This window comes from Cygnus atratus, chromosome 8 (genome assembly GCF_013377495.2).
Source record: "Cygnus atratus isolate AKBS03 ecotype Queensland, Australia chromosome 8, CAtr_DNAZoo_HiC_assembly, whole genome shotgun sequence".
NCBI classification, from domain to species: Eukaryota; Metazoa; Chordata; class Aves; order Anseriformes; family Anatidae; genus Cygnus; species Cygnus atratus.
In genome coordinates, this window is record NC_066369.1 from 23402521 (window position 1) to 23429810 (window position 27290).

Consider the following 27290-nt stretch of genomic DNA (forward strand, 5'->3'; position numbering starts at 1 on the left):
AGGGGGCGGTGCCACAGCGCGCCCGCGCTTTTCCCGCCTCAGGGACGGCGCGAGCCCAACGCTCCGCGCCCCCCCCCCCCCTCCCCCCCTCCCTCCGTGAGGCGATGGTGAGTTGGGGGGCGGGGGTGAGGGGGGAGCGCGGCCCCCCCAGCCCTGGTGCCCCCCCTCACGCTTCGCCCCCTGCCCGCATCCCTCCGTCTGCATCCCCCTGCCCCTCTCTTGCAGCGCAGGAGCCTGGCCCCCAGCCAGCTGGCCAAGAGGAAGGCGGGCTGCGAGGAGGAGGACTGGCACCCGGCCCCGCCGGCGGTGAGCGAGGGGCGACAACACCCCCGCCCCAGGGGTCTCCTTCCCCCGCTGTGTGAGGGGAAGGTGGCGGAACCGGGCGGATTTCAGTCGGGGGGAAGCCTGCTGCTCGTGGGGGAGCCTTGGGGGGCTGCGGGGTGGGTCTTGGTATGGACAAGCCTGCTTTTGTGGGGTCCGGGGGGGGGCTTTTGTGGGGTCTGGGGGCTCTTTTCATGATGAGGAGGAGGTTGCAGCCTTCGTGCAGCTTGGCTGTAGGGTTTAGTGACCCTGGTGCTGTCCGTTGGCAGCTGAGGTGGGTGGTGATGATGAGCTCTGCTCAGGTGCTCAGCTGTGGGATGTCTGCGTGGTTGGGCGCTTACCGAGCGTGACAGCGACACATCTGTCTGCCGGCCTCGCCAGACGGCCGTGAGTTTTGTTTTGATTTTGTTTTTCAGACTCAGAAGAGACGGAAGGCTGGCAGCGAGACAGAGAGTGGGGAATGCTACAGGTCGCCCTTCCGTAAGCCCCTGGCTCAGCTGACCAACGGGCCCCACTGCCTGGATAGCAGTCAGCATGTGAGTGGGTGTTTCCGCCAGCCCTCGGCGGCTGGGTTGTGTATGGAGAGCGCAGGTGGTTCCATAGATCCATATAATCTCAGGTTATATGTAACACTCAGTGGTGTTACAGAAGTCTTGCATGGTTTTTAGGAGGGACCTTTGCTTGTTCCAGTCATGTCATGCTGAAGGAGATGTGGTGGGGGCACTTTCTACAGTGGAAAGCCTGAATAAGAGTTCTGTGGGGCCTGGGTAAAGGAGTGTGCTGAGATATGTGGCTGGCTTTCCACACACACGTCGCAGGTACTGTCTACTTGCTCTGTGCTCTCTGGGCTTCCACTCGTGCAACTCAGCCCCTTTGCTGGAGTGAATTGCCTGACCGAATTACTGAGGTTAGGGAGGATTTAAAGAAGTGAGTAATGCCAGTGGATTTAAGAGGACGGAGTAATGAAAGTCAGTTTCTTGTGTTGGAAAACCTCAAGGAAAATAGCTTTGAAAAGTGGAGGTGCTGGTGGAGAAGTTGTGTTGTTCTGTTACTTTCTTCCTTTTGGATATTTTTGAAAATAGTTGGGGTTGGAGCTTGAAAAGATTGAATAGAGGGACTCTCAACACTTGGCAAAACTGAGTTCTCAAAACACGTTTTGGGCTTGCTGTCTTGACCGATCTCTGATTTCGAACTTCTGAAGCATGTTTTCTTTCTGAATTCTTAGGAGGCTTTTATCCGCAGCATTTTATCCAAACCCTTCAGAATCCCCATCCCAAATTATAAAGGTAAGATGAGGAGGTTTAAGGATTGTCTGTGTTCTCTGCCTCCAGTAAAACAGGTAATGCTCTGGCCTGTCAAATATATCTGTGGGGATTATTGTGTGGGTGTTTTTTTTTCTTTTGGAATGATGTATGTGTTCCAGAAATTCTGATTTGACTCCAAAAGAAAAATACACCAGTATTAGCAAAGTCTTCGTATTTCTTACTTGTGTTTAGTTTGGATAATCCTGCATTTCAGAACTGGATTTTGTATTCTTATGGTTATGTATTTGATGTAGTGCCAGAAGGTTGTACACCACATCACAAATACAAAAGCAAGATGAATTCTAAGCCATGGAAATTTATCACCTAAATAATACCCTGATGGTACAGACAGACAGAAGGCCAGGGTGAAAAAGACAGTTCTTTCAACTTTGCTTGGTATGCTGAGTCTCAAGGTGATCTTCAAAGCAAGGGTAGTTTTGAACTTCAAAGCCTCAGCTGGTTTTGAATCAGGGAACGGAAGATCTCAGAAACAAATGGGGCGTTTCTTGACCCCTTCTTTCCCTTCACTATCCAGCTGAAAAATTGAAAGATGGGTCAGTCAGTTTCACTCAAACATTAGTTTTTAAATATGTCTGTAGGCATGTTCAGCCAGGCTGCATATTAAATGAGCGGCCCTGGAAGAGTTTGTTTGACGTAGTTCTTAGCTTATAGGAAAAGCAGAATTATCAGGAGCCTGAAGTGGACCTATAACTGTAAAAGCTGATTTCTGTGACCATTACCTTCCTCTCTTAACTGGGAGGTGAGATTCTTTCCTTTACTCTTTCTTGATGTGGAGGCATCGTTGTCTCGACTTGTGATGCACTCTGATTTTGCAAGCAGTAGGGGAATTGACCCCGCTTGATTCTTTCCCAAGCAAAATCAATCCTGGGAGCATAGTTGTCTCCCAGGACTCAGATGTCTTTGAGCTGAATTTTGACAGGAGAAGTGATTTGTCTGTGTTCTTTCTATGTTAATCTCAATTCCAAAACTGTACAATCAAAATATAACACTAGGAAAATGGACTCCTCCTATTTTTTTATTTATTTTTTTTTAGTTTTCTGAGAGATTTGCTGCAATGCCAAACATCTGCTATTGCTCAGCAGAGAGAAAAATAATACCCTAGACTATGTAACAGCAGTATGGTTCTAACTATAACACTGTAGAACTTCTTAATGTCTAGAGGTTTCTTCTTGACATTGTGCAAAAGATAAAGCTCTTGCTGAGCCTGGATTAGATGATCCAAAAAGAGGCTCTGTCCCAGTACATACAATGTACATGGAAATGTATTTTTTGAGCTGCTGAAGCTTATATCCTTGAATCCTGCTTGTCTTTCAAAAAAGTGAAACAGCCACCTTTGAGTACTAGGAGCGTCTGTGGTGCCCGAAGGGAAGCATTGTGCCTGTTTGTGGCTCCGATCTGGTGTGACAACATCAGTCACCTTGCAAGTTAGCTTGTCCTATTGTGTGCCAGCATAGCTGGCATCTGCTGCACCAGCTGCTCCCACTTTGGTGCACCCAGCATGGGCAGTGCCACTGCTCCATCTTTGCCTCTGCTCCTTCTTCCCTGTGGCAGAACTACCCACTGTGTGCTGGCAGAGTGCTGCCAAACAAGTGCCCTCCGTAGATTTGCTGTCTGCAACAGTTGTCTTCTCCACTTCAGCACTGCACCCAATTAATTCACCATTTCTAAATTTAATCAGATGCTTCTGCAAGGCTCTGCTTTCTTCTGGAAGTTGTTCCTTGACTTGTGCCTTTGTTTGCTTTCAGGGCCAACGGGCTTGCGGGCGCTGGGTATCAAACGGGCAGGGCTGAGGAGTCCTCTCCATGACCCTTTTGAGGAAGGAGCTCTGGTTCTGTATGAACCCCCACTGCTGAGTGCCCACGAACAGCTGAAAATAGACAAGTGAGTCATCACCCGGTGCAAATGCTTCAGCTCTGACCTCCTTGTACATGTAGGTTTGTGTGCTTTCTTCCTGTTTTTGTCTGAGCTGGGGTCTGGACATCGAGGAAAGCTGGGTTCCAAGTATTCTGCCTCTGAGTTGCTTCAGGTATGGCAACAGTCAGAGGAAAGCATATACCCATGCCAGATTGTTTGCCTTCTTTCACAGCCTGTTTGATCTCCAACTCATCAAAAATTAAAACCTGGTGCAGGGAATGAGGATGCACACACACAGAAGCTGTTTAGAAAATCTTATGGCTCAGGAAACATCAGTGTATAGGGACAGCAAAAGGGAGATGACTGACAGTCAAATGTTAGGATGCCTAATGGTTTTTATTCTGACATAGTTCCTTCTGTGCCATTGTAACTTTAAAAGGGCTGTCAGCTAGATAATCATAGATAGAAGGGGATGTTCCTTGATTTGGTCTCTCCAGTAATGCAATTACAGTATTCTTATAGAGACAAGGAAAATAATGAATAATGTTCTGCCCTTTAGGGCACCGACACTTTAGATTGTAGATCAGGCCTGTGTAACTCTGTTCTCAGAACTGAATTCATCCTTTTTTCACTTTTATTGGTAGTTGCTTCCTTTATGCCACTGAGGAGTCCTCAGAACAGCATTGAGATTTAAAGAAAAAAAACCTAAACAAATGCTGTGCTGAGTGCATTAATCATACTGTCATCTTTCTTGACTCTCCTGCAGGGACAAAGTACCTGTCCATGTTGTGGTGGACCCTGTCCTCAGCCGTGTTTTACGGCCTCATCAGAGAGAAGTAAGTCTTCAACCAGGACATGAGGGTATGGCTGGAGGACTTGGTGCATTTCAGAAAGCTGTAGTCCCTCTGCTGTAATTGTTGCTCACCAACTGTGAGGTCTGCACAGCCCTCACAAACTAGCAGCCTGGGACAACAGACTCTGGTCTGTTGCAAAAACAAAGTGAAATGTTTGTTTTAACCATCATCTTAGAGGCCTGTATGGTGTAAATATTCTGTCCTGCATTAAGCAAGAGGGTGTGCTGGGAGTGTTACAACAGTCCTGTGTGCCCTTTGTGGTTGTGAACCATCAGTGACCTAGGGAGACTTGGAATTTACAGGTGGAGAACACTTAAAAACATTATGTCATAAAATGTGGAACATCACAATATTGAAGCAGTGGGTACTAATCCCCAAATACCTAGTGTAGATATCTGCAGAGTTTGAGATTCATCACAGATGCGGTATAATATCATTTAAGCCTAGAGGCAGCACTGGTGGAAGCTGTTATTGCTGATATTCAGGCTAAGCAGGTCAAGCTTGTTGTCTCCCTGCATGGCAGATCTTCAGATGGCTCTGAGAGCGCTGTAGGCGGCTCCTGGTTTGTTCTTTTATCTCAGAGTTGGTGCTGAACCCATGACCCATCGTAATGCTGGCCTTTGGCTATATAGCTGGAGGCACTCTGTTTTGGGTAAGATCCTGCCTGCTGGCACTTTTGTCAGGTAAGGATAGTTATGTTGGTGTCCTGAGCACATTGTCTGTTTTTTGACAGCTGCTCAAAAAGCAGTCTCTGTTCTAGTCCGACTGATCAGTCGTTGCCTGCTGAGATTCCTGTGCTGCTTTTTCAGCTGATGCTCCCAGCCTGTGGTGCAGCTTTGCTCCTTGTCATGTAATTTGCCTGGTTGCTGGGAGGTTACCGAACTGGTTCCCCAGCCAATTTTTTTCCATTTTTTTGGTCTGTAGTGCATTTGAACCAGTTGAACAATTATTTAATAAACTTCATTAACATGCTTTTAAGAGCCTAAGAAAGAAAGGAAATGACTTGGAAGTGCAAGTGGTCTATCTTCTGGTCCTGTACAGTGGAACGTACAGGCCTGAATTTGTCGAGGTGTGTTCAAGTCTTCTGTTACTCCCTGCTCGGCTGACAGCGCAGGGAGCTTGCTCATTGCCAGGACAATGCCCCAGGTTTTCTTTGACTCTCTATCATCACATGATAGAACACTTTGCAGAGTCTTTTTTTCTTCCCCTTTTATCTCTCGTGGTGATGTATCAAAGCCTAACAAACGGGCTGAGCTCTTCCACCATGTGACATGAGCTATAACCTCAGCTCTGTTTCTTCTCTGAAGCTAAATTTGCTTTGGACTTTGAGTCTCCAGGTGAGTCATAGTGGTTCTGTGCTTCTAGGCAGAAGGCATGAGGGCTGCTGAGGGTATTCTGAGAGTTAATCAAGGAGTAGAAACAAGACTGGGCACTCCACTGGGTGTTTTTAAGATGCTTAACATGTATTTGCATTGATTGAAGCAGGTTAGCTGATTGCCTGGGCCTAACTAGCCTGGCCAAGGGTAGAAATGTTGGGGAATTCAAGTCAGGGAGCTAGTTATAAATGTAGAGTTAAAACATAGTGAAATTGTGTACATGTTACGAATTGTCAGCACCAGTAATGTTTTCTCAAACCAGGTGGGGCTGAATTTTAGCTGTGTCTTGGGTGATTTCCCTCTGTCTCATTAGAATGCTGCAAATCCCCTGGGATGCGCTACACAGATAAGTTGTTTGTTGTAATATCAGTCCTGTGCAATGCAGTAATAAAGCTGTAATGAAGTTGTCATTCTGTGGATGTCCCCATCCTGCTCTAACAGAACAATTTCTTGGCAGGGAGTGAAATTCCTCTGGGAGTGTGTGACGAGCCGGCGGATCCCCGGGAGTCATGGCTGTATCATGGCAGACGAGATGGGGCTGGGCAAAACCCTGCAGTGCATCACTCTCATGTGGACACTTCTCCGGCAAAGTCCAGACTGCAAGCCTGAAATTGAGAAAGCCATGGTGGTGTCTCCCTCCAGCCTGGTGAGAAACTGGTACAATGAAGTAGAGAAATGGCTGGGGGGAAGGATCCAGCCACTGGCCATTGACGGAGGCTCCAAAGAAGAGATTGACCGTAAACTAGGTACAGAAATGTTTGCGAATGGTGCGGTCGGTTGACTTAGGTCAAAATCTTGTGTTGGAAGAAGCCTATACAGCAGCTGATGTGAGCATCTGTGAGCTGTCATTAGAGCTCTGGAAACTGATGAAAATTTCCTTCTAACATGTTTAGATTGGGTCACTGCCTGTTTGATAATGCTCGCTCTTTTGGAATAACCCAGGTCCAGTCGTGTGATTAAGACAGGGCAGTCCCTGTGTGTTGTCTTTGCTCCAGACAGAAGCTAGGACAGGACTGGGCAGAGGTGTGGGAAGGGGTTGGAAATGGGAGCAGTTACGGGGAAAGTATCATTGCTATATGTGGGTGGAAAGGGTGCCTGCAGAGGAACAGCTCTTTGTTAAGGTCCAACAGCATCGAAACAAATGGAAAGGTTTTCCTAGTTTTTTAGTGCAAAAGGATTGATTTTGACTGCAAAGTTTGGACCCTTCTACTATTACTCTTTTCATCCTGCTTTCTCCTTTTCCCCCTTTCCATCCACAGTTGGCTTTATGAACCAGCGTGGTGTGCGAGTGCCTTCACCCATCCTGATCATCTCCTATGAGACCTTCCGACTTCATGCTGAGGCACTACAGAAGGGCAGTGTTGGGCTGGTCATATGTGACGAGGTATGGGGGAATTTCTAAGGAGAATACACCCCTGATGTTTTCTTGAGATGGGGACAAATCCTGCTCCTTAAAAGGTGGGAGGTCATTGAGCCTCTATGTTCTACCCACTAATTTTTAACTTGGCTCTGTTTTGAGCAAGAGGCTGGGCTGGAGACTCCTGAGGTCTCTCCAAGCCTTAAATGATTTCAGCATGCATTTGTGTGTTGTATTGGCTGCTCTCAGCCCATTGTCTGGCGGTCTCCAGTCGTGATGCGGAGGAAGGTACCTGTCATGGTCCCTTTTTGTTAGAAGCTAAGGGCAGTGCATCAAGTCAGTTGTTGAACCCGGGTTTTATTCACCCTTTTCCCTACTCCCTGACTGCTAGGCTGCTTTGCTGCTCTAGCTGTAATGTTCCAAATCTCCATATTCTAAGGCTCTTTGTCCAGGCCTGAATCCTGCTGAGGACAGGGTAATAAGGTGCTGTTGTGATTCTCCAGGGGACAACGGACTTAGGGTCAGGACCTCAGGAGAGCCAGTTAACCAGCAGTCCCGTTTCCCAAGGTATCTGTTCCCTTGGCACAGAGGTAGTAGGGGAGTGGCCTGCTCTTTGGAGTCACAAGCTCAGAAGATTTGTTTCTGTTTGTTAAGGAGTTTGAAGGATTCCCCCATGGCAGGACTCTCTTCTCATCTGTGGAGCCTACTGCTTGCAGCAGAGAGAGGAGATCTGGGCTGGGAGGGTACCTCAGGTGCTGCTTGTTCAAGAACAAGCAGACCTTGCTTGACTCCCTGCTTGCTGCCTGCTGGCTCTAGCTTTGCCAGGCCTGAGCTTTTAAGCTGCGTTTTCACATGGCTGAAATTGAGTTGTTTTTTCCTCTATCATTACGTGTTTATGCCTACAGTTAGTGAGGGGCAAAGAGATCCTGAAGAAAAGCAAATGCCCTCTGCCTCCCCGAAATGATAAAGCTGGGGCCCTGAGCCAGCTCTGTCTTCTCTCTGTGGCCTGTTAGAGATTTGTTAAAAAGTGGTGCCACCCGGTGGTTTGCTTCTGTATGTGCTGAAACTGCTGAGGCAGACGTAAAGAGTGTCCTCAGGACTAAGATAGCTTGCATCTGCCTTTTAGGCACAGACTCTGTAACTGCCTCCACCTCTCCGTGCCCCTGGGGCAGGCCAGCAGCTGGGTTGCTGGGAATTCAGGTCCTTGGCTCTGCATCTGCCCTGTGTTCCCAATAAATACTTGTCTCTGAAGTAATCTGGCTCCTGTAATAAGCATCTCTCCACCTAGGCTTTGTCCTACATCAAAATACTCAGGTGCTAATAGAACTGCTTTTCCTAGCTGTCTCGTAGGGTTTTGCAGCACGTTAGGGGGCTTTGTTTGTCATCCTTTGGGAATCGGAGGCCTCAGTAGTCCCAAGTGTGTACATACAGTGTCAATGTAACAGTTCGTGGAAAATGAAGCAGACTTCAAATGTTCTTCTCTTGCTTTGATTTGTTCCACTCCTGTGTTGTTGGTTTTTTTTTTAATTTGCTCATGTATTTGTGGATATGTTTTCTTTCTTAAGCCTTTCTTTTCTTTTTCCTGAAAGTCATTTTTCATTTCTCCTCCCAGTTCTTCCAGGCCATAAGTGGCCATGGAACACACGCTGTGAAACACTGATGTAGAGCAATTTGTTTTCCACCTCATCCCCTTTTTAGATCAGGAAATGGGCCCGTATTTGGATTACTGCCTGTTGATGCAGAACCTCTTTTATTAGTGTGCAAAGGCCTGGCAGTTCTGAGTATAGGTGGTGCGAATGACTTGATGATCTTGACCTTGGACGATGCAAGGCCAAGAGTTCAGTGCCTGATGTTGGTAACTGAAGGCGTTGTTGGCTTTGATTGGGAAACAGTTCTCGGAGCTCACGATTGTCAGCATTGGCCTGGCAGGCTCTCTTGCCTGGGGGTGACTCAGACGTCGCTAGTCTGGGAATACTGTAATGGAAATGCCGTGTTTCATCACAGTGACTTCAGATTTCCCGACAGGTTCTTGCTTCTAAAAGATGTGTGTCACAACAGCTGAATACACGTAAAACACTTCATCTGCTACCAGGAATGGGAAAAGCTGTGAGGTAGATTGTGACAAACATGACGTGTCAGTCCTGATAACGGTCTCCAAGCTGCTTCCCATCACGACCACTAGATTTATCAGTTGCATTTGTGTTCTCTTTTTCAAAGGGCCATAGACTGAAGAACTCTGAAAACCAAACATACCAGGCTCTCAACAGCTTAAATACGCCTCGGCGAGTCCTCATCTCAGGCACCCCCATTCAGAATGACTTGCTTGAATATTTCAGCCTGGTGCATTTTGTCAATTCTGGCATCCTAGGTAAGAAATAAAAATGTGTGAGACATGAGGAAGGGGGAAGTTGCTGGCAAGGCCTCCCCTGATTACTGGTGCGAGCAGCAAGCAAGACAATGGTGAGAGGAAAGGTCACATGCAGATTGGAGACTTAATTCTCCTTCAGTTTGAGTCTAGAAAAGTCTAGGTCAAGATCCTCTTGTCTAGAGGCAAGATTTTGTCACGATTAGAGCTCTGTTTCAGTTTAAAGTATTTGAATCAGACAGTTTTAGAGGGATTATTAATTATTAAGGTAAGATGATATGTGACCCTGAGTACTACATGGCTGATCTTACGTAGCTATGCTGGTCAGCCAAAGTGTCCACTTAGGCTAGGAGTTTCTGTGATAATAAGTGTTTGGAGATACTGCAGGAGTTGCTGAGCTGGAAGAGCCAGCTTGTAACGATACTGCCCACAACACTCAAAGGCTATAGCAAAATAGCAATCTAGGCCGGGAACGATGCCTTTGTGGGAGAGGCTCTGTCCAGAGCAGGGTTTGACGTGACATGCTCTTCGCATCGAGTACAGAGGTGGCCTGGAAGACAGCTTCCTTCCGCTGTCTCTGTACCCATCTGGCGTAGGAGTTTGAATTGGCTGGAGCATGGTGATACGGTGTATGTTGTGGCACATGTTATTTCCACGTGCTTCATTTTTTTATTTTTTTATACTTTTTTTGCCCCTTGACTTGTGCTTTGGGCAAAACTAGTCTCCCTGTACTTGCACTTTCCCTCTGAGATGAGGTTAACGCTCTAAGTAGTGCTATCAGAGCTATATGTGTGCAGTGGTCACTTTCCCTCTTTCAGCCTGTGAGCAGTAACAAGGAACTGATTACAAATAATTTTGGAACAGACACGTAATGTCTGCACTGTTGTTTGCAAGGACAAACTCTGGGAGTAAAACTGTAGTTGGAATGTGAGCAAATCAGTATGTGCCTGATGGGACCTGGGTTTAACTAAACTTGCGTTAGCTTTGGCAGTGCAGTGTTGTTACAACAGAAAATAATCTGCTGTTGTACAGATTTGCCTGCCTTGTTTGAATCTTTCCTGGACAGAACAAAAACCAAATTGCGCTGATGGGACAAGAGTTTGTTTTATCTGCTGGGCCACGTGCTTATGGTATGATAACTGGGGCTGTGGGGGTACTGATCAAAGGTTATTTGGTAGGAGTTGTCACCTTTTCATCTCTGTTTGTGCAGGGACTGCACAGGAATTTAAAAGACATTTTGAATTACCCATATTGAAAGGCAGAGATGCAGATGCGAGTGATGCTGAGCGACAAAAAGGAGAAGAGAGGCTTAAGGAGCTGATCAGCATTGTGAACAGGTGAACTTCATCCCTCTTCTCTTTGCAGAGCTTTTGCAAAAACCCTCGGTGCATGAATATGTTCCCAAATTAAAGTTGTAGCTGTAACAAATTCAAAAGATATGTGATCCAAAGATACGTGGAATCGTAGGCTGGAATGCCCTGGAGAAGGCTTCTAATCCATCTTGCTGTACCAAGGCAGAGGGTGTTGGACCTAAAGCATCCCATAACTTAATTTCCACTCAGCACTAGAGACCTCACAAATTGCTCAGGACATTTTTTCCAGGGCATCACTGTCTTTGCAGTTAGAAAATGCTCTTAATGTGTAACCTAAATCTTCCTAAGTGCAGTTTAAGCCTGTGACTTTTCAGCCTACTGATTATGGGTTTGGAGACCAGATTATTCTTTTCTTTAACAACCTTTGACAGATTTCAGAGCTGTGATACATCCCTGCTGTCTTTGCTTCTGTGGATTTTGTAACATCATATTTTTGATATTTCCTGGCAGAACTGGGTTTCTGCAGTTTTTTTAATTCTGGTTGTTCAGTTCAGCACTTTTTCTAATCCATCCCATCTTTTCTGAAGTATGGTAGAACTATTCATGGGGCATTTCCAGAGCCATAAAGGATATGCTGTGAGCTCAGGTCGTGGGCCAGACAATGAACCCACCTTGGCTGAGGATGGCTACTGAGTTACCGGAGGAGCTGACTGCTTTGGGCTCTGTGTGTGGTGGTTAAATCCTTTCCCTGTTTGCTGTCCACGCCACTGGTCTGCTGTCATGCAAGTTGATAATGCTGTTGGTAGTTTGAGGAAGAGCTGAACTTCTCTGCTAAGGGACTGGGCTTTGTTAGGTGTGATTATGCCTGATCCCTCCAAATCTCATGAACAAGGGCTGGGAGCCTCACAGAGGTAGTGGGCTGTCCTGGCTTCTGTAGCATGGGCTAATGAAGCCGCTTAGTGGGTGGTGGATGTCCAGCTTCTGCCATGTGTTGGATTGTCACAGACTTTTAGAGAGAAGGTGTCAAAGCTTTGTGTTGAGCTCACGAGGAATGATACTGATAGAACAGGGTTTTGTTGTCATTCAAGCATCTGATTGTTGTTTTCGTCTTTGCAGGTGTTTAATCCGAAGGACTTCGGACATTCTCTCCAAATACCTGCCGGTGAAGATAGAGCAGGTGGTCTGCTGCAGGTACTGGAAAGCTTATGCCCTGCCTGGGAGAGTCGGGGAGCAACAGAAAGAACTAGAAAGCTGCAAAAAGCCGTGACTTCTATGCTTGTGGTGACTGCTTCCCTTTAGGAACAAGATTGCAATATGTTGCTTTCCCTGCTGAAGCAGGGATAGACAACCCACAGCTGGGGGTTCTGCCAGGTGACTGGCATGCTTTGGGCAGCTGTGTGGAGCAGAGTCCTGGGCTATGCTGAGTATCTGTGAGCTTCTTTCTCAGCTCTGGGCAGAGATATCAGCAATCCACCACCAGTATTGGAGGCAGTTCTAGGCTGTCTGGGCTGTAGCTGAAAAATGGGTGCTAGAGCTAAAATGAAGCCACTGTGGAGATGGATGAGGAGGAGGAGGAGGGGTGTTGGTTTGGGGGCAGGGCGACTGCAGGGCTCTTATTCTGTTTCAGGCTGACACCTCTGCAGGCTGAGCTTTACAAGAACTTCCTGAAGCAAGCCAAGCCAGTGGAGGAGCTGAAGGAGGGCAAGATCAACGTGTCATCTCTCTCTTCTATCACTTCCCTGAAGAAACTCTGCAATCGTGAGTTCTTCCACTGGTGTGATGGGCTTTTTTTTTTTTTTACACTGGTGTTTTTTTGGGTCTCTGTTGTGCATTCCACAGACTCTGAGCTGTTTGTCCTCTAGACCCTGCCCTTATTTATGATAAGTGTGTGGAAGAAGAAGAAGGATTTATGGGAGCCTTGGATTTGTTCCCTGCTGGCTACAGCACCAAATCTGTGGAGCCCCAGCTTTCAGGTACTGTGGAGCTCAATGGTACAAATGTGCTGACTTAACAGGCAACCATGAGGAGCGTAGTGTCCTATTAAGTGACCCTCCAAGGTCAGGAATTTGGGAACTTCTTTTCTAGCTTGCTTTCTTCTTTTTTATCCAGGAAAGATGCTGGTTTTGGACTACATCCTTGCTGTTACAAAAAGCACCAGTAATGACAAGGTGGTTTTAGTGTCTAACTACACTCAGACACTGGACCTATTTGAAAAGCTCTGCAGGAACAGAAGGTTTGTCTTTGGGCTTCATTCGTCTAATCCTGCAAGATTGTACTTGCAGCCTACACTGTAAAAGAAACTGCCTATTTTTAAAGCTTCTGTCAGCAGGAACTTTTGACCTGTCATGTACCTCAGATGTTCCTGAATTGGAACTAACGTGGCTTGTGCTCTGGCTACTGGGGTCACTCAACAGAAAAGCTCTGGCTTGATGCAACAGCTTCTAAAGCCTAGGCCCTTGTTACAAGGCGGTTTGGGGAAGATTTTTGTCTTCTAAGTAGGATGCTCTAAAGGTCACAGCAGTCAGATGGTAGTAAACATTGTATATTCTAGGTATTTATACGTCCGGCTGGATGGTACCATGTCCATTAAAAAGAGAGCGAAGGTCGTGGAGCGATTTAACAGCCCCTCAGTAAGTAGAACCTGCCAGATGTGGGCAGATCTCCTGCCAGTTCTTAGAGCTGTGAGTAAAGTGTAGCTGCCCCTGTCGTTTAATCCAAGCCTCCCTTTCTCCCCAGAGCCCTGAGTTTATCTTCATGCTAAGCAGCAAAGCAGGCGGCTGCGGTTTGAATTTGATCGGGGCTAACAGGCTGGTTATGTTTGACCCAGACTGGAATCCAGCTAACGATGAACAGGCCATGGCTCGTGTGTGGCGGGATGGCCAGAAGAAGACATGCTACATCTATCGACTGCTTTCAGTGAGTTAATTTTCTCGCCTCCTCCCCGTGGGGTTCTCGGTGCCAGCCCAGACTGCAGCTGGTGTGATTGGAACCAGAAGGGAGAGAACCCTTTTGTGTCAGACCAGAACTTGGTTGCTTCTTACCCTTAAGATAAATAGCTGGGGAAAACAATGAATGCTCAAGCTGAAAGGTCGTTACCGCAGGCCTTGATTTCTAATGATGACTGACTTCTGAGAAATAGAAACACTTGAGGCTTTCCAGATAAATGCTTTTTTGAAGTCATTAAGGCATCTGACAACTTTAATTTCATGGGGTATCTGCTGAAGTTGCTGTTTACCAAGCTGGCTGCAGCCTGTTGTAGCTGGGGATATATGTACTTAATAAAAAGTGACTACATTCACAGAACTACAGCAGCTTTTGTAATGGGGCTACCAGTTACTACAAGGGGTAACTGCTCTGTAAGCAGAAGCATGACGATGACTAACATTTCCATGCCACTACCGTAACAGTTTGTGTGGGAGTATCAGTAGTGATTACTCTTCAGAAATGTCTTCTATGCCCTTGTTCACCTTCACCTCTCAGTTCACCTTCACTTCATCTTGTTCAGGATGACCTTTTTTGTAAACTTGTGTTCCTTGATGAATAGTTATTTTACTTTGACAAAATAGATGTTCTTTGCCCTTTTCTTCCTTATGCTGTTTCACTTTTTCTCTGACCTGGTTGCACCTGGAAGCAGGCAGCTCCTTTGCTTTTAGAATTACCAAACTTGTCTGCAAATCTGACTTAACCCCTCCACACCTCTGTATTACATTTAATTGCAAAACAGATGTTTTTCCTCTCATTTTTTGCTTTAAAAATGTAACATACTGACTTCTATGCACATCTGTTTTAGAAGTAGTCATCTCCCTCCAGACAGAACGTGGGATTGATCTGTGCGTGGGTGAATCGGCAAACACTGCTGATGCTCTTCTGACCCAGGGCTAGCTCTTGTTGCTTTTTGGTTTTCGTCGTCTGGCCCCTGGAGCGTCTGACCGTGAGAGTGCTCCAGTCAAAGCAGGCGATGCCAAGCAATGCTAGTGATTTTATGGCTCTCCCGTGTCTTGTCTTGTAGTTTACCAACTGATTCTACCAAACAGTGCTGTTGTTAACTCCCGCACTACTGAGCCTCCTCTGGCAAGGGTGTTAGTGATGAACTGTTAACAAGGGCAAGTGCTGGAAAGGAAAGCTGCTTGCAGGAATTTTAGGCTGGGCAGGAACTGGGGAGCAAACTTTTGCCTTGACCTCAGTGGTCTGGGCTATCACCAGGATTGTGGTTTCATGACTTTGAAGGCTTGTGCTCTGCAAGTTTTGTATGTTGGCAGGTCTGTCAGGAGGCACTTTTCCTTTCTTCCCATCAACATAACCCGGTGCAGTGTGTGAGCTCCAGACACAAGTGGCAGTTCCACCTCTTCCTCATCCGTATCCCAGTGGGATCCACTCCTGTGGCCACAGAGAAGGACAAGAGAAGCAGAGTTGGGTTAGATCAGTAACCACATGGGACTTGGTCAGAGTACAGCTGATAACACGTGCCTCACATCTGTACTGCTCTGGCAAGGCGCTCAATGGTCCTGACAGCTTATGTCCTGATTGCCTTTTGCTCTGACACTTTCCCAATGCAGTGCTCTACCCTAGCATCCCGACTGTGCTTCAACTCTGGCCTTCTCTTCTGTAGACAGGGACCATAGAGGAGAAGATATTCCAGCGCCAGACCCACAAGAAGGCACTCAGCAGCTGTGTGGTGGATGAGGAGCAGGATGTGGAAAGGCACTTCTCACTCGGGGAGCTCAAGGAGCTGTTCACGTTGAATGAGACCACCACCAGTGACACCCATGACAAGTGAGTATACTGGATAGTAACGGAACGGATGGGGTCACCAAAAACTCCTCAGTTTGGTCTGCTGGTTCAGTGGTCCCACAGGCAGCAGGAGGAAGCTCAAAAAGGGAGGGCCTCAAGTGCCTGTTTCTGAAGCTGTTAACCACCTGGAGATTAGCAATTCCTTGCTGCCTTCCTACTTTTATGTTAGAAAAGCCGCGCTGGCTGGATGAGTGAGCAACCTATCTTGTTAGCTGCCTTTGTTTGGAGGCTGTGAAATACTGAGAAAGAGGAATTGATCAGAACTGTTCCAAGTTGGTGGACTCCGGTTTGGTCCTTCCTTGCCATTCCTTCTCTTTGTGGTTTGCCTGATTTCCAAATGCCAAGATGCTGAGCTACTTCCGCTGCCAGAGCTTTCCATCTGCTAAGAGCTCAGGAGGCCAACCCAAGTGCTGCTCTGAGCACTCATAAATCCTATGCTCCATTGTCTGCCCTTCCTTCTGTTCCCCCAGCCCCCAAGACCTGTGGTGGTGTAGCCACCAGAAAGACAACAGAGCGCAGGAAAATGCTTCACTGGGAAGGTTAATAAGAGTTAATTGAAGCAAGAAGTGAAGAGGATTAGTTTTAAGCTGACTCGAAGCTTAGCTCTGTATAAGCGTCTTGTCTGTGTGGCAACTGGCCTTGCTGGCAGGACTGCTGCTGTTCCTTGTCTCCTTGTGCAGCTGCTCAACCTGACGTCTCCTAGCCGGCCTGAGCACAACCCAGTGGCTGTGGCAGGAGCCAGGACAGAGCAGTCTGGAGCGGGGCGTGCTCTCCTGAGCTCCGAAAGCTTGACACAGTGCTCGACACAATGCTAAAGATGTGTTAGTAGTGGGGGTGTTCATTTGAGGTTGGCTCTAAACAACATTCCTCACGTTTCAAGGGAAACTCATCTCAAACTTACTCTGGGCCCTGCTGGCTCATTTCTATACAGCTAAATGCAGGGGGAAGCACCGTTAGAAACAAAACCGCAGTTTTTTTCCAAAATTTTTCCATCTCTCACGCGTGCCAGAGGGTGGTTGTGAGTCTAAATGAAACACAGCAGTAATTCATGCTGCCTGACAATCCAGTTGCAGTGTTGCAGATGACAGAGGCAATCCAGATGTTACTGGGCAGCGTTTTTAAACAACCCATAAGCCAAAAAAACAGAAGAACCTTGCACTGACCTTGCGCTGACTCTGTTCCAGGATCAAGTGTCGTCGCTGTGTGAATGGCCACCAGGTCCGGCCCCCTCCTGAAGGGTCTGACTGTACCTCTGACCTCTCCCAGTGGAACCACTGCGCTGACAAGCGGGGGCTGCAGGACTCTGTGCTGAAGGCTGCGTGGGATGCTGCTGTCACGTTCACCTTTCATCACCACTCCCATGAGGAGCAGCGAGGGATTCCCTAACAGGTTACTGTCCCCTGTGGGGGCAAGGGCAGGCTGCTGTGGCAGTCCGCCCCACTTTAATCCCTTTCAAGGAAAGGGACAGTGGATAGCAGTACGTGCTGGTTTGTTGTGTGGCTGTAGGTTAGCAGAACAGCATGCTTTCCGAGAGGCTGGAAGGCCCTTAGCACTGCTCAGTGTCTGCTGCAACAGCAATGAGTTCAGGGCTTTTTCTCTGCTGCTGTATTTTATGCCTGAGAAACAGCACACTGGGAATAACTGGACCTTGGGCACTTGATCACAGATTCAGTGCTGGTTCTCATGCTGGTGGTATACACCCTCTGCTCAGCGAAGTCCTGCTTTCTGGTTTATGTTAAGCCTGCAGTTTTAGAGCACTCCATGTGCAGTCATGTTTTTTCCACTGATAGCTGTTACTTAGCGCTGCAGAGGGAAAAACATGCAGGATCCATTTCTGCCATGAAATGTGAACCTTGGTGATTACTCAGGAACAAAAGGGGCTGTAAAAACACTCAGCTTTTATGCTGAGCATCTTGCCTGAGAGAACATGCAGGCAGTAGAAAATCAAGCTCAATTAAGGTCAATCCATTTCTAAAACCACTTGCTTTATTATGGGTGGGATCCCCAAATCTAGCAGTGTGTTTTAATTTATTACTATCCAGTAATAAAATTCACACACATGGTACATGATGGGTCTTAATTCTATTTTATTATAAAAATGTTACAAAACAAACTATTCAAAACTTCTGAAAAATGAGCGCAGATATGGGCTAGAGGCAAGAATTCTTTTCCCAGACACCTTGATAAACAATTGCAAATAATTATATACAAAGCAGCCTGCTGTTTCATTTTCTTACGAAGTAAAATTTTCCAAACAGAAGCTCAAATGTGGGAGCTTTATTTAGCTTTTTTATTACTCATTTTAAGTGGAGGGAGGAGTTCTTATTTCAGGAATCACAGAGTGGCTGAGGTTGGAAGGGACCTCTGTCATTCTGTCCAACTGCCATGCTCAAAAGCAGGGTAACTTAGATCGAGTTGTCAGGGTCCATGTCCAGATAGCTTCTGAGTGTTTTGAAGGACTGAGATATTTATTAATGATACTGGCTGAACCAACATGAAATTTGTACAAAAACTCCAGTGAAATAAATAACTGCTCGTCCAGAGATCTGCAGCATGTCACAGAAGCTTAGCTGATGTATCTATCCCACTTAAAGTCTACAACTGGAGATGACAGACAAACTGGAACTACAGCTGTTGACACAAATGGCCACCTATATCACTTCACTGTGGCAGCTCTTCTTCAAAGGAACAGAAAAGCGATAAGACAACTGCACCCTGGTTGAACCATGGAAAGAAAACCCGACCTGCGTTGAGATAAATCTTACTGGCCATGAACAGAACTGATCAAGTTCAAGCTGATCTGTCTTCTCCTCCTGTGTCCATCACATGACACTGATGTAGTCAGCAAAGGCCTGGGAAGAGTCCCACGAGTCATTGACCACGCTGCACAATGCTTTGAGACGCCGAAGTGCTTCTTGAGCTGTCTCAGCATCCTGGTCCAGCCAATTTTGAAAGAGGCGGAGGTGGGTGAATTGAATCTGTCCCCCTCTCTGCTGGATGTGGCCTTCTAGCTTCTTGGTGAATTCCAGGAGCCCGTCAGGTTTAATGCAGTTTGAGCTTTCCAGGAAAAGGAAGACAAAAATGTCATTAAGAGTCTAGGCTATAATTTGAGCAGTTTACATTACTTGCTCCTTCTAGTAATTACCCATGCAAGGATGTGAGGATGTTTCAATGTAAAATACAGCTTCCTTCTACAATATAAAGTAGGAATGATCCCTTAATGTCAGTTTAAAAAATAAACAGTAGTGCAGGTTACTGCCTCTATTTAGGGCCCTTCAGGCTCAAAAAAAAAAAAAAGAACGGCACTTCAGGTTGAAAACAAAGATGATGAAAGGAATGCAGAGGCATTCATAGGATCTGAGAGGGGCAATGACAGCGCTCACTCCCTGCGTTGGGGTGGTGGAAACAGAGCTGTTCATGCTGATGCCTGTGAATAAGTGTATGTAGATACATTAGTTCTAACCTTCAGAGCAAGGAGGGGCTGCAGCAGTCTCCCAGGGGAGCAGAAAATGAAAGCTACTTTGAAGGTGGAGCCTGATTCATTTATAAATGTGCAGTGCAACCCCTCCGGGAGTATGGCCTGGCCTCAGAGGCACTGGAGGTCCCTGAGGTTCTAAGTACCCATTCTCTAGCCACAATGCAGCATTCTCTAAGCTTTTCTTGTGCACACCTTCCCTTAAGGAAGGAACAAAACCCTGCTCGGGCTTTTCCTGCTGTTCTGAGCCCAGCTCTTGGACTTCCTGAAACAATAAGTACAGAATACCTGACATCCAGCTGGCAAAGAGAAGAGGAGGAATCTTCAGAGAAAATGTCTGCCAGGGCAACAAGCCTGTGATTCCCTAAGAGGGGAGAAATGCAACTGTTAGATGCGAAGTGGGAACTATCTTAAATATTTAAAGGGTTGTGGGGGTGGGATTAGTGCAGAAAGGTGGCTTTGAACATGCACTCACAGCACAAAGGACTCATCTTCAGTTTGTCCCTGAAGTGAGTTCAACCCCCAAACAGTATTTGAGGGGGTAGAAATGTTTGCTGATGGGACAGTTTGTTTTACTAGAAAAAAATCCTGGTTTTTGTTTTGCAAGTTAAAATTCAGCTTTGTTTTGAAATGGACTAAATCAGAGGCTTAAACGCAAACCTTGGCAATTAAGTGCATTACAGGTGCTCCCAAGCTTTCCTGTTTTATTTCATTAAAAGATCAGAAAACAATATTCTGGATGGACTTGAAATTCATTTCTCAGACATTTCTAGTAGGTCTGTAATCCATAAAGGCAATTACTTCTGTAAGTTTGGTTCTACTTCTTTAAAACAACCCCTTCCTTTACTAGTTCCTACCCCTCCAGTGCCTAACAAGAGTTTTTAAAGCTTTTAAGGCCCAAAATGCCCAAACTTGGGTAGAATCTGGGCCTCTGGATGAAAAGTAGTGCATCTGCTGCTGTATCCGTTCCTGTCAGAGGCTGAAGCAGATCAGTGTTCAGTTGAATCTGAACTCCTGCTGATACTTGCTTTAGCTACAGAGAAAAGCAACGGTAATGCCCATGTAGCACCAAGACTCCTGATGCATTGCTGAATGCAACTGAAATTCTGCCTCTAGAAAAAATTAACTCAGCCCCCTCATTTTATGAGCGAACAGTGACTAAACTGACTCTGCCCACGCATATGTTAAGTTTGGCATTGAGGTCACCAGCTAGCAATGGTCCTAACTCCACCCCTGAAGCTACCTCCAGGAGAGCTGGTCCAAGGTCAAGACCAACATCCACAATACACACCAAGGCGATTCCCAGGCAGTCTGAGGCTCTTCAAAGATGAATTTCTCTTCACTGTATTGATTATTTCCGTCAGAAACTCAGTAGTGCAGCTTTCAAACAGCCGGCAGAAAGAGAATGTGATTTCTACGGAAGAAATGGATTGACAGTCCATGTTAGTAACTCCCTGTGTGCTTCATTATTCCTTAATTACATCCTGCATATAGTTCTATCTGAAAGAACACAGCTTCCCTGGCAGCAGACCACACATGACATCACTGCTGTTCTGTCACGTGAAGACAGCAGTCATTGCACCAGGGAGGTGGCTTTGCCAGCTGACCCAGTTAAAGGCTGATGTCTCCTGCCAGGTTAAAAACCGTTTTTTATAGCTAAGACCTCTTTGCAGCACAGGCTAACTTTGCAGCTGATCCTCTCTGCCCTGCTGGCACATAGAAACCAACACATTCCCACTCTGCCAGCATCTACAGCTCTGCCCCTGGGACACTGACATTTGGCTAACCCTTATGAAGATCATCTCTTAAACATCAGCCAGCCAGCCAGAACAGCCAGCTGCGGCACCAACGCCCAGGAGTTTGCTGTACCTTGCAAGATGGGATCCTGAAGCAAAAGCAGAACTTCTTTCTGGTGGTCAGCCAGGTTCACATCATGAAAGCTCAGCTTCTTCAAGCTTGGATTGCACTCTGAAAGCAAAACAAGTTCTCAGGTAAAGTACTGTATGGCCTTAGGATAAAAAGAACCTGACCCAACTACCAGCTAACACCCACAAACTACTCGACAGTGGATAAACTGTGCTGGATTGTGGATAATTAAAAAGAAACCATCCTGTTGTGCAGATCATTCACAAGCTCAGTACAGGAAATGGGATGGCTGACACCCATTTTCTTTTCTCAAGTGACTCCAAGTATGTTCACACTGAAGCAAAACACCCACCTGAACTGGTTCCATGCTAAAAAGACTGGCAAGACATGGACATGGCAAAAGCCCAGAGTTTAGATACAGGAGGTTCAGGTACCTGAGCACCTCAGGACTGCTGCCAGATGTGCACTAGCAGTTTGTGAGCAGAGTCCCACAAACGCAGCGGAACTGCTTCCAGACCGAAGCTTCACCCAGCAGAATTGCCAGCAAGAGGTAGCTGCGTAAGGCTCTGGCAGAGTCTGAGCCAACTAAAAAGCAAGCAGTCACTCCTAGGATGGAAGATCACAGCAAGAAGCTACTCCGTGTCACAGTTATGCTACCTGCAGGTTAGCAGAGTACCTTTAAGTGCCTGCAAAAGGAGCCCAAGCTCCTGGGAAGAGGGCAGTGCGGCGCTGTCAAGGGACAACTGCTGGAGGGACTTTGATGCCTTAAGCACTGGCAGCAGGAACATGGTGTGCAGAGGTTCCCTGGGGAATCGGATCTCCAGCTGCTCCAGGCAGCTCTCTAAGGCAAGAAAAACAAAGAACAATGAAAGAGCTTGGTCTGGAATACCTGTCTTCAACGTAGCTAGGTCCTGGAGCAACCAATCCGTGTGCCTGACGTGTCTCATTTAGGTTGGTAGGAAGTGCTTATGCCAAGCGCCTGGCCCCACAGCACCGTATGGCAACTCAGGCCTATGGTAGTGTAAATCCCTTATTTCAAGAGTCCTACAAGACCGCAGAGCCACCCATTCCTGCTGTGTTCTGGCAGTGAGACAGTCCTTGAGAAAAGGTCACCCTTTATGCACGAACCTGTCAGTGTCTTCCCAGAACACAATCCTTCGCTGACCCCACTCCGTACTGACTCGGGCATTAGTTACTAATCCCCTGTTTGTTCAAGAGCCAATAAGGGTGATGAGAGACCTGTGAGCTGAGAACACCCTGCTACAGCTCCCAGGCTGTAACTCAGAAGCTTGCACAGCGCTCTGCCATCTCCTCTGGTACTGTGATCATCAAGAGAAACTTTCCCTCTTCTTAAAAGTCTAAGGCTTGGACCCTCACAGTCAGTGGAATGGGCAAAGCAGAAGGTCCTGAACAATTTAAAGATCTGGTGGGATATGCTCCCTGTGGGCTGCGTGGACGGCCACCGCTAGGCAGGTTGGGTCTGGTCTTGTGCAAAGCTGATGTTGTGGCAGGCTGGCATATGGCATTAAGGTGCTTCGTCCAAAACTCAGGCTCCACAAAGAGCATCACAGACTGGAAATGACTGAGTGCACACCACCACCTGAATCAGGAAGGTGAGGCTGTAATCACTTAATTACATGCCACTGCGACAATGCAGAATTCAATTCTTGTGTGCCAAGACAACTCCTATCTGCCTGCCACATCCTGTGCATTGCTCAGAATCTGTTTCCTACCTGGGATTTCTGCATCACTGCAGCTTGGATTCCCCTCTGGCCTGTTCCCCTCCAGCTGGTTTTTGAGGTCGAAGCTGACCGAGAGCGTGTGGAGCTGGGGAAAGGCGCTCAGGATGCAGCGAACAAGCTCCATGCAGGGCATGTGGGAGAAGACGTCGCTCACGCGCACCACGTGGAGGTGGCAGTCCGGGTGTCGGGAGAGGGCCCGGAGCCCCGAGAGGATGCAGAAGATGTTCGCACCCAGGCCTGGAACAGCATTTGTACAGAGAGGAGTTAGATGTGCCCGTGCAGAGGCACCACGCACGCTCAGCTGGAGCTACACCAACAGCAGAGCTTTCAGCTTAGCTCGTCCAGCCAGGCAACTGGAGCCAAAGGCTAAACTCACAAACTGCCAGAGAAGGTTCCTCCTGTGTATGCTCTATGCACACGTTAAGTTACAGCACTGACTGCATATATAGACAGGAGATGGAGATCTGGTTCCTTCCTTCACCCTCTCTGGATGGTCTTTCAGCTCAAGGCCACGTGCTGTTCTGGGACAGAAGGGCCCAGTTCTCTCTTGCTGGCTTTGTACAGCTGTTTGCTGGAACACAGCAGCATGCAGACTTCCAGTTCTCCTGGGACCTGGCACTGCAGATGAAATCCTTTACAACTGCCTAATGCACTAACCCAGGGCTATTCAGGTCTCAGGCTCTGGTCAGAGTAAAAAGGAATGTGTTTTGCCTGGAGTTGGTCACTGTTTATGTCCCACCTGGCTGCAAGACATCCCGTTTCTTGCTGCGCTGTCTCTCCCAGGCAGGCAGGAAGGCAGGAGGATGCAAGGCCAAAACTTAACTTTGCCTCCTGCTGGTAAAAATTAATCCAGGAGTCTTTTACCAAGTCATAAGTAAAGAGAAAAATCTATGTTGCAGGAATGGACCCAAATAACTTCTAGGCTACAGGATTGTGCAGTTAGCATTTGGCTTTTAAAAGCAGTTGGCTCTGGTCTTTTACACAGAGCAACACTTGTAGATGTAAACCCAGTAAAAGACAGGTTCCTGTCCCGACCAGCAGACACGTAAAACCATCACAGCTCTGTTCTCCCCAGTTCGATACCTTCAGAGCTTCCTATCCTTCACTCACTGCACATTGCCATCTTCCATTATTGGTCTCCCATCCTGTCACCTATCTTGCCACGAAGGGTTTGCGCTCACGTGAAAACCTGCTTAGCACAGATTCCTTTGAACACGGGAATCCACCAGCCTCGAAAAACTGGCAGGCTCAGGGCCTGCCTCACTTCCCCACCAGGAAGGTGGAGCTGGTATGTGATCAGACTTCGGTTCATCTTCTGTTTCCTGGCCACCCCATCTGCCCTTGTGATCCTACTGGGCTTACATCGCATCTCTCCTTTCTCCACCCCTGACATGCTATGTTTTTGCAGTTCCATGTTTTCATCTCAGCACCATTTCCTTTGACAAATAAAGGTTCCTCTCTTATTCTTGGTTTTCCTCTTGCCCTCAAGCAAGTCCTCCCTCTCATTAAACTTCTCTACCAATGCCGTTCTCAGGATCAGGAACCAATACTGCCCATTCCAGTAAAAGTAAGATCAGGGTAAACCTGAGCAGTAAGTCAGACCATTAGACTGCAGCTGGAAGGAAGCATCCTGTTCACACCACTAACCGTTGTAAGACAGAACCAGGTTTTCTAAAGACACCCAGGAGCTTAGCAGTTTACTCAGAGTCCGACACGTGTCCCCAGTCAAAGGAATGGAGAACAATTCAAGCGTGGACACACTTCGGAAGCGGTGAGCAGCTTTCAGAGAAAAGATCCCAGCAGATCCTCCTCTTTTCTTACAGCCAGCATTACCAGAGCACGGAGATCCAGTGGAGGAACTAGTCCAATTACCAGTGTTTTCTCCCTCTGTGATGCTATTTTTGTCAAGCAGTACTGAATTGTCTTCTCTAGCAACAGTAAAAACAAAATCATACAGGTCATCCGGGTCAGCACACAGTCCTCTGCTGCGTCTGAGACAGCGGCGTTTCTTCCCTACTGCAGATTTCAGCCGTCTGCGTGACTTTCGAAGAACCGGGCGACAGGACAGCTGTTCTGAGCAGCAAGGGGGAGAAGACCCTCCTTGAATGCTGGTATGGTCACAGGACACCTTGCTGCTTACCTCCTCATATGCTTGGTTTTGCAGAGGAAAGCTCAGTCCGGAGAGGCCAGAGTTCTGGCCAGGGCCAGCCCCCCATCCGTTCACCTCCACCTGCATATCAGCCTCCTTCAGAGCCCTGCAGGATCCCTTCAGGTTCTCCCCATCGCTCCACTCCCTCTCTGGTTGCTCTTGTGTTGACTCTTGGCTTTGGGTATTGCCCTCCTCTCTGCAAAGGCCACATGGGCTGCTGTGATACGCAAGAGCATTTCCTGACCGCCAAAACCCAGCACTCATGCTCAAAATGAGAACGAGAAGAACTGTATCAGGAACAGGCCAGGAATACATGGACACCTGGCTGACCGAGCCGTGGTGAATCAGCCGGTGAAGAAGCAAAACCAGCGAACGCCTGATGGACTGGTCTGAGGAGAGGAGGTGCTGGAACTTCAGGATCCGCAGGGAGCTGGCCAGATTCTCGAGCACTTTTTGGTTGTGCTCAGCAGTGAGCTCCACGGCGCCCTGCAGCATGTTGCACAGAGTAAGCTGCATAACGTGTGGTGAACTGTGGAGCAGCGGTGAAAAATGATGGTCGTTGAGACGCCAGTCAGAGGAAACATCCAAGACACCATGAAGGACGTTTGAGAAGAATGTTTCAAGGAACTTCTTCCTCCAGCAGGTTATATTCTGCAATGAAATTACCTTAGAGTCAACCAGGATAAAATATCCTCAACAGCGCCATGTTAACAAAAAGTCAGCCACAATCTCTCTCGTTCTGTTTAAATCAAATTATTGCTGACAGCTACACTGGTAAACGCAGTGTCCAACAACACTACTGCTAGCACAACTGAGACTGCCTTCCTAGCTTTCAGCATCCTTTTTTCTGTGTTAATTGTTCAAAAACTGAATTGCTCTTGTTGCTATCTTTTCATTCTTTTTCTGGCTTAATTTAAATGTACTTAAGTGATTTGAAACCAAAACTTGGGAATTTTCTTCCCAAGTCTCTATTTATAGGCTACACATAAGCTGGTTGTTGACTATTCTTTTGCAATACTGAATTGATGGATCTTTAGTTTTCGTATGCAAAACAATTCTTTCAAACTCACTCTCTTCTGTCAGGGTTTTCCAGCACCTTCTAATACATCAGCACATTTTTGCAAGCGTAGGTGTAAGCGTGACAGAACATACTGGTTTTTATCTTCTGTTTCCCTAAGAATTGCATCTGAAAAGACAGAGTTTATTTTTTCAGCACACTCACTGGTGTGAAATCAAGACTGCATACACTACGTGTCCCATTCTGAACTCTGTTTCCCCAAATGATTTTTGTACCAGGGCCATGCCTCGGTCCCGAGCTCTACAGACACTTATACATAAACGCCAGCAACGACCAGGAGCAGTGGCACGCTCCAGAGCGAAACCCTTCAGCGGACAGCAGAATCGGGACATCAGCACTGTGTCGTTTCTCTCACCAGCGGCGTTTCCTCACCTCCGAGTTGGGGGGCCTGGTTTTCATCACGTCATCCCACAGCTTGCGCCAGACAGGCTGCGTGGAGAGCCCTGAAAAAAAAACCCACAAACAGAAACAAGCGCTGTCACCCCTTCTTCCCAGCTACAAGTCCTGTTGCAGAGCTCGGCCCCCTTGGTGCTCGTGTGAGGGGGAAGCAGAGGGGAAGGGGGTTCGGACAAGGACAAGGAAGGTGTTTTGTGTTCCTAAAGTAGAATGTGATGAGGTAAAGACTTAGTGGGATTTAAAAGTTGGGGGGTACTCCTCCAGCTTGGGATCATGCTTCCTGATGGGGGTATCCCTGTCTGGCTGGGCAGTGGGAAGGTGTCCCTACAGTTTGGGGTTCCATGAGGGGGAGGTCCCTACAGCTTGGGGTCTGTGAGGGGAGTCCCTACAGCTCTGGGGTCCTGTGAGGGGAGTCCCTACAGTCTGGGGTCAGTGTGTGTGGGGGGGGTCCCTAGAGTTTGGGGTCTGTGAGGGGAATCTCTACACTTTGGGGTCAGTGGAGGGGGGGGGGATCCCTACACTTTGGGGTCCCGTGAAGGGGGTCCCTGCCATTTGGGGTCCTGTGAGGGGGGTCCCTGCCATTTGGGGTCCATCCCTCCGAGCCGGGGTGAGGAACCCTCTCCCCACCGGGTCAGGTCTGGGGGTGTCCCCGGCCGCCCCCCGTCCCCGCCGGCCGCACCTGCTCTCCGCGCGGCGGCCTCGGCTCTCTCCAGACGGAAGACGGAGAGCAGCGGCAGGAGCCCCCTCAGGAGGTGCCCGGGCAGCGCTGCGGAGAGCGAGAAGGAGACGGCGGCAGCTGGAGGACCGGACCCCGGTCCTCCGCCCCGCGCCTGTGCCGCCGCCTCCCCGCGCCTTACCCCAGACGTCGGGCTCCAGGGCCGCCATGCTGCGGCTCACGGCCGCGGCGCTCAGCGCCAGGAGGCTGCTCGGCCCCTCCGCCGCCATCGCCCCGCGCCGCGCCGCCATCTTGGGGCGGGGGCGGGCCGCGACGCCGCCATTTTGGGACGGGAGGCAGCGGGCGGCCATTT

The 27290-nt window shown here is 47.9% G+C and overlaps 2 protein-coding genes across 4 annotated transcripts; one reads left to right on the plus strand and one right to left on the minus strand.

Moving 5' to 3' along the window:
* Nucleotides 1–19755, plus strand: RAD54L (RAD54 like). 2 transcript variants are annotated; one of them, XM_035537663.2, is made up of 18 exons: nucleotides 1–107; nucleotides 226–306; nucleotides 738–857; nucleotides 1547–1607; nucleotides 3392–3527; nucleotides 4267–4336; nucleotides 6188–6476; nucleotides 6990–7114; nucleotides 9305–9455; nucleotides 10663–10789; nucleotides 11882–11956; nucleotides 12393–12523; nucleotides 12628–12738; nucleotides 12875–12998; nucleotides 13317–13395; nucleotides 13502–13681; nucleotides 15375–15538; nucleotides 16741–19755. In XM_035537663.2, exons 1-18 carry the CDS (start codon nucleotides 105–107, stop codon nucleotides 16940–16942), a joined length of 2229 nt encoding a protein of 742 aa, XP_035393556.2. In that variant the 5' UTR covers nucleotides 1–104; the 3' UTR covers nucleotides 16943–19755. The 2 variants fall into 2 exon arrangements, with proteins under 2 accessions (XP_035393556.2, XP_050568202.1); XM_050712245.1 differs by having other exon boundaries at nucleotides 27–107; nucleotides 10519–10789; nucleotides 16741–16957.
* On the minus strand, nucleotides 17628–27249 carry LRRC41 (leucine rich repeat containing 41). Of its 2 annotated transcripts, XM_035537661.2 has the most exons (10): nucleotides 27120–27249; nucleotides 26942–27028; nucleotides 26239–26309; nucleotides 24287–25439; nucleotides 22631–22876; nucleotides 21574–21738; nucleotides 20901–20999; nucleotides 20323–20445; nucleotides 19320–19395; nucleotides 17628–18613 (listed from the first exon to the last, which is right to left on the minus strand). In XM_035537661.2, the coding sequence occupies exons 1-10, from the start codon at nucleotides 27226–27228 to the stop codon at nucleotides 18379–18381; spliced, it is 2364 nt and encodes a 787-aa protein (XP_035393554.1). In that variant the 5' UTR covers nucleotides 27229–27249; the 3' UTR covers nucleotides 17628–18378. The 2 variants fall into 2 exon arrangements, with proteins under 2 accessions (XP_035393554.1, XP_035393555.1); XM_035537662.2 differs by lacking the exon at nucleotides 21574–21738 and having other exon boundaries at nucleotides 18379–18613; nucleotides 27120–27243.
* Between the last annotated feature and the right edge of the window lie 41 nt (nucleotides 27250–27290).